Genomic DNA, 7,039 nt, shown 5'->3' on the forward strand with positions numbered 1-7,039 from the left:
TGCAGATAGTAGAAAAAGACAACTTCCGGTCTATATTTTTGTACAAATCCTTATTTGATATCAAACACATGAATTGTAAGCGCATTATTGACAGGGCCTGATTAAAGATACCAAAATGACATTCAACTTTTCAGTGCACTAACATAGCTTTCTTTATGGTTCACATTAGTCTCCGATTGAAGTCCCAATCCATGAGTTGTGCTAAGTCTAAGACAACAAAATATTTTTTGGATAAATTTTATGAAATGGTCAGAAGGATTTTTCTGACAAATCACTCGTATCTTCTCTTATGCAACAAGTCGGTAATAACCTGCTGTATTAGAAGTAGTTCCTAACATAATTAAATAGACATCAAGTGTAACTGTTTATTTTAGCTTTCATGTTGATCCGTCACTCTGAAGTGCAGTTAGAAACCTGTGTTACCTATAGTTGTCAATAGTATTCCATTTTTTGGCATAATGACTCTTCCATGGGAAAATTAGGGCTTTTCAATTTCTACTCAATTTTATTAACCTTGATAGACACCTGGGTAATTTAATAAATTTTCTGTATTGTTACATCTAGCATGCCTAGGTAAAATGAAAGATATCTTTATTCTGGTGATCATGTAACAATGTTGATGTTCCCCATAAATAAGAACAGAGATCCAACTGGCATATATTTTTTCTGGATCAGCTCTAAATAAAAATTGTGGCAGCATACTGTCCAATCATTGGTTATGATGTTTCAGTCATTTCCAAGCAGTAATTGATGTTAACTTTGTGATCCTTGATAACCTATGGTTTTTTTTCAGATCTTTGATATTTTATTGATTTATGTTTTCAGGACATGCATTATGGAGAAAAGACATTGTTATTGATTCTTCTAAGTCAGATTACATGTTGTTCATTTCAAAAATCTGTTGAAAGAAAGAAACAGATTCCAGTTGCTCCTCACACTGACAATTATAAAGACACTTTGTTATGGACCATTGAATTAAAACACAATAATAGTGAACATGTAAAACAAATTCCAGGTCACAGCCATGACCTTCAAGATGATCTCTTTAGATTTGGTAATATTTATATACAAAATGAAGGTCAAACTGAAAGTGACAGAAATCTGGCAAGAAAAGTAGCACCAGAATGTAATCTAACCTTCCTTGGACATATTGGACATTTAAAAAATATATATCTGTTTGGACATGCCTTGTCTGAGCATACAGAAAAGAACACAACACATAAATTTATAAATGTTGACTTTAAAACATTGAAATCTGTCATAGATGATATAGAAACAAAACTAGACAATCATGATAATGTGGTTTGGTTCCACAGAGAAAAAGTATTCTCCAGGGAAAAGAGAAGGATACAGTTCAGGGATCCAGCTTATAACCAACAATGGCATTTGGTACGGTAATTACTAGCATTATTATTTCTTAGATAACTTCTTGAAGATTTTTTATTCATGCTATTTTATATGAATTCTATTTCTTAATCGTGTAAATGGCTGAATTGTTTTTTCCTCTATGTTTCAAAACAATATGATATTAATGTATTTTACATCTGAAAAAGGTCCATGGTATATTTTAATTGAAGGTTTCATTTCTTGAAGTTCTGTATTTGCGATATGTTGTAAACTTGCCAAGGTTAATTATATAATTCAAGAGTTCATCAGACTTTTAAAAATTATTAAATAATAAATATAACGAGCACTAACATGCTTGAAATTTATAACTAAAACATATAGCCTGCTTCATTTAATTGTGACAGATAATGTACAAGTTGCCGTTACAATGTATTAATAATTTAATTTATTAACCAATAATTTTTAATACAATTACCATGATTACATAACACACCAAATTACAATACTAACACCTCTTTATTTCAGAATAACTATGCTAGTGGTATGGATATTAATGTAACTGGTGTATGGGAACACAATATCACTGGTTTAGGTATCACTGTTTCAGTTGTAGATGATGGTAAGTTAAGTTTCACTGTTTCAGTTGTAGATGATGGTAAGTTAGGTTTCACAGTTTCAGTTGTAGATGATGGTAAGTTAAGTTTCACTGTTTCAGTTGTAGATGATGGTAAGTTAGGTTTCACTGTTTCAGTTGTAGATGATGGTAAGTTAGGTTTCACAGTTTCAGTTGTAGATGATGGTAAGTTATGTTTCACTGTTTCAGTTGTAGATGATGGTAAGTTAAGTTTCACTGTTTCAGTTGTAGATGATGGTAAGTTAGGTTTCACTGTTTCAGTTGTAGATGATGGTAAGTTAGGTTTCACTGTTTCAGTTGTAGATGATGGTAAGTTAGGTTTCACTGTTTCAGTTGTAGATGATGGTAAGTTAAGTTTCACTGTTTCAGTTGTAGATGATGGTAAGTTAGGTTTCACTGTTTCAGTTGTAGATGATAGTAAGTTAAGTTTCACTGTTTCAGTTGTAGATGATGGTAAGTTAGGTTTCACAGTTTCAGTTGTAGATGATGGTAAGTTAAGTTTCACTGTTTCAGTTGTAGATGATGGTAAGTTAGGTTTCACTGTTTCAGTTGTAGATGATGGTAAGTTATGTTTCACTGTTTCAGTTGTAGATGATGGTAAGTTAGGTTTCACTGTTTCAGTTGTAGATGATGGTAAGTTAGGTTTCACAGTTTCAGTTGTAGATGATGGTAAGTTATGTTTCACTGTTTCAGTTGTAGATGATGGTAAGTTAAGTTTCACTGTTTCAGTTGTAGATGATGGTAAGTTAGGTTTCACTGTTTCAGTTGTAGATGATGGTAAGTTAGGTTTCACAGTTTCAGTTGTAGATGATGGTAAGTTAGGTTTCACTGTTTCAGTTGTAGATGATGGTAAGTTAGGTTTCACTGTTTCAGTTGTAGATGATGGTATTAAAGTTAAGTTTCACTGTTTCAGTTGTAGATGATTGTAAGTTAGGTTTCACAGTTTCAGTTGTAGATGATGGTAAGTTAGGTTTCACTGTTTCAGTTGTAGATGATGGTAAGTTAAGTTTCACTGTTTCAGTTGTAGATGATGGTAAGTTAGGTTTCACTGTTTCAGTTGTAGATGATGGTAAGTTAGGTTTCACTGTTTCAGTTGTAGATGATGGTAAGTTAAGTTTCACTGTTTCAGTTGTAGATGATGGTAAGTTAGGTTTCACAGTTTCAGTTGTAGATGATGGTAAGTTAGGTTTCACTGTTTCAGTTGTAGATGAAGGTAAGTTAAGTTTCACTGTTTCAGTTGTAGATGATGGTAAGTTAGGTTTCACTGTTTCAGTTGTAGATGATGGTAAGTTAGGTTTCACAGTTTCAGTTGTAGATGATGGTAAGTTAAGTTTCACTGTTTCAGTTGTAGATGATGGTAAGTTAATAGGTTTCACAGTTTCAGTTGTAGATGATGGTAAGTTAGGTTTCACTGTTTCAGTTGTAGATGATGGTAAGTTAGGTTTCACTGTTTCAGTTGTAGATGATGGTAAGTTAAGTTTCACTGTTTCAGTTGAGGATGATGGTAAGTTAGGTTTCACTGTTTCAGTTGTAGATGATGGTAAGTTAGGTTTCACAGTTTCAGTTGTAGATGATGGTAAGTTAAGTTTCACTGTTTCAGTTGTAGATGATGGTAAGTTAGGTTTCACAGTTTCAGTTGTAGATGATGGTAAGTTAGGTGTCACATTTTTCAGTTGTAGATGATGGTAAGTTAGGTTTCACAGTTTCAGTTGTAGATGATGGTAAGTTAGATTTCACTGTTTCAGTTGTAGATGATGGTTAGTTAGATTTCACTGTTTCAGTTGTAGATGATGGTAAGTTAGGTTTCACAGTTTCATTTGTAGATGATGGTAAGTTAGGTTTCACTTTTGCAGTTGTAGATGATGGTTAGTTAGGTTTCACTGTTTCAGTTGTAGATGATGGTAAGTTAGGTTTCACTGTTTCAGTTGTAGATGATGGTAAGTTAGGTTTCACTTTTGCAGTTGTAGATGATGGTTAGTTAGGTTTCACTGTTTCAGTTGTAGATGATGGTAAGTTAGGTTTCACTGTTTCAGTTGTAGATGATGGTAAGTTAGGTTTCACAGTTTCAGTTGTAGATGATGGTAAGTTAGGTTTCACTGTTTCAGTTGTAGATGATGGTAGTTAGGTTTCACTGTTTCAGTTGTAGATGATGGTAAGTTAGGTTTCACTGTTTCATTTGCAGATAATGGTAAGTAAGGTTTCACTGTTTCAGTTGTAGATGATGGTAAGTTAGGTTTCACTTTTGCAGTTGTAGATGATGGTTAGTTAGGTTTCACTGTTTCAGTTGTAGATGATGGTAAGTAAGGTTTCACTGTTTCAGTTGTAGATGATGGTAAGTTAGGTTTCACTTTTGCAGTTGTAGATGATGGTTAGTTAGGTTTCACTGTTTCAGTTGTAGATGATGGTAAGTTAAGTTTCACTGTTTCAGTTGTATATGATGGTAAGTTAAGTTTCACTGTTTCAGTTGTAGATGATGGTAAGTTAAGTTTCACAGTTTCAGTTGGAGATGATGGTACCTAACCATCATCTACAACTGAAACAGTGAAACCTAACTTACCATCATCTACAACTGAAACTGTGAAACCTAACTTACCATCATCTACAACTGAAACAGTGAAACCTAACTTACCATCATCTACAACTGAAACAGTGAAACCTAACTAACCATCATCTACAACTGCAAAAGTGAAACCTAACTTACCATCATCTACAACTGAAACAGTGAAACCTAACTTACCATCATCTACAACTGAAACAGTGAAACCTAACTAACCATCATCTACAACTGCAAAAGTGAAACCTAACTTACCATCATCTACAAATGAAACTGTGAAACCTAACTTACCATCATCTACAACTGAAACAGTGAAATCTAACTAACCATCATCTACAACTGAAACAGTGAAATCTAACTTACCATCATCTACAACTGAAACTGTGAAACCTAACTTACCATCATCTACAACTGAAAAATGTGACACCTAACTTACCATCATCTACAACTGAAACTGTGAAACCTAACTTACCATCATCTACAACTGAAACAGTGAAACTTAACTTACCATCATCTACAACTGAAACTGTGAAACCTAACTTACCATCATCTACAACTGAAACAGTGAAACCTAACTTACCATCATCCTCAACTGAAACAGTGAAACTTAACTTACCATCATCTACAACTGAAACAGTGAAACCTAACTTACCATCATCTACAACTGAAACAGTGAAACCTAACTTACCATCATCTACAACTGAAACTGTGAAACCTATTAACTTACCATCATCTACAACTGAAACAGTGAAACTTAACTTACCATCATCTACAACTGAAACTGTGAAACCTAACTTACCATCATCTACAACTGAAACAGTGAAACCTAACTTACCATCATCTACAACTGAAACAGTGAAACTTAACTTACCTTCATCTACAACTGAAACAGTGAAACCTAACTTACCATCATCTACAACTGAAACTGTGAAACCTAACTTACCATCATCTACAACTGAAACAGTGAAACTTAACTTACCATCATCTACAACTGAAACAGTGAAACCTAACTTACCATCATCTACAACTGAAACAGTGAAACCTAACTTACCATCATCTACAACTGAAACAGTGAAACTTAACTTACCATCATCTACAACTGAAACAGTGAAACCTAACTTACCATCATCTACAACTGAAACTGTGAAACCTAACTTACAATCATCTACAACTGAAACAGTGAAACTTAACTTTAATACCATCATCTACAACTGAAACAGTGAAACCTAACTTACCATCATCTACAACTGAAACAGTGAAACCTAACTTACCATCATCTACAACTGAAACTGTGAAACCTAACTTACCATCATCTACAACTGAAACAGTGAAACCTAACTTACCATCATCTACAACTGAAACAGTGAAACTTAACTTACCATCATCTACAACTGAAACAGTGAAACATAACTTACCATCATCTACAACTGAAACTGTGAAACCTAACTTACCATCATCTACAACTGAAACAGTGAAACCTAACTTACCATCATCTACAACTGAAACAGTGAAACATAACTTACCATCATCTACAACTGAAACAGTGAAACCTAACTTACCATCATCTACAACTGAAACAGTGAAACTTAACTTACCATCATCTACAACTGAAACTGTGAAACCTAACTTACCATCATCTACAACTGAAACAGTGAAACTTAACTTACTATCATCTACAACTGAAACAGTGAAACCTAACTTACCATCATCTACAACTGAAACAGTGAAACTTAACTTACCATCATCTACAACTGAAACAGTGAAACCTAACTTACCATCATCTACAACTGAAACAGTGAAACCTAACTTACCATCATCTACAACTGAAACAGTGAAACCTAACTTACCATCATCTACAACTGAAACAGTGAAACTTAACTTACCATCATCTACAACTGAAACAGTGAAACATAACTTACCATCATCTACAACTGAAACTGTGAAACCTAACTTACCATCATCTACAACTGAAACAGTGAAACCTAACTTACCATCATCTACAACTGAAACAGTGAAACTTAACTTACCATCATCTACAACTGAAACTGTGAAACCTAACTTACCATCATCTACAACTGAAACAGTGAAACTTAACTTACCATCATCTACAACTGAAACAGTGATACCTAAACCAGTGATATTGTGTTCCCATACACCAGTTACATTAATATCCATACCACTAGCATAGTTATTCTGAAATAAAGAGGTGTTAGTATTGTAATTTGGTGTGTTATGTAATCATGGTAATTGTATTAAAAATTATTGGTTAATAAATTAAATTATTAATACATTGTAACGGCAACTTGTACATTATCTGTCACAATTAAATGAAGCAGGCTATATGTTTTAGTTATAAATTTCAAGCATGTTAGTGCTCGTTATATTTATTATTTAATAATTTTTAAAAGTCTGATGAACTCTTGAATTATATAATTAACCTTGGCAAGTTTACAACATATCGCAAATACAGAACTTCAAGAAATGAAACCTTCAATTAAAATATA

The 7,039-nt window shown here is 33.4% G+C and overlaps 1 protein-coding gene across 1 annotated transcript; it reads left to right on the top strand.

The window, feature by feature from the left end:
• LOC134722295 (uncharacterized) lies at positions 1 to 4,501 on the top strand. The gene is made up of 7 exons (XM_063585905.1): positions 1 to 75; positions 826 to 1,389; positions 1,873 to 1,966; positions 2,895 to 2,942; positions 3,327 to 3,377; positions 3,763 to 3,846; positions 4,446 to 4,501. Exons 2-7 carry the CDS (start codon positions 829 to 831, stop codon positions 4,499 to 4,501), a joined length of 894 nt encoding a protein of 297 aa, XP_063441975.1. The 5' UTR covers positions 1 to 75; positions 826 to 828.
• The last annotated feature ends 2,538 nt before the right edge of the window (positions 4,502 to 7,039 follow it).

The sequence above is a fragment of the Mytilus trossulus genome, chromosome 6, assembly GCF_036588685.1.
Source record: "Mytilus trossulus isolate FHL-02 chromosome 6, PNRI_Mtr1.1.1.hap1, whole genome shotgun sequence".
NCBI classification, from domain to species: Eukaryota; Metazoa; Mollusca; class Bivalvia; order Mytilida; family Mytilidae; genus Mytilus; species Mytilus trossulus.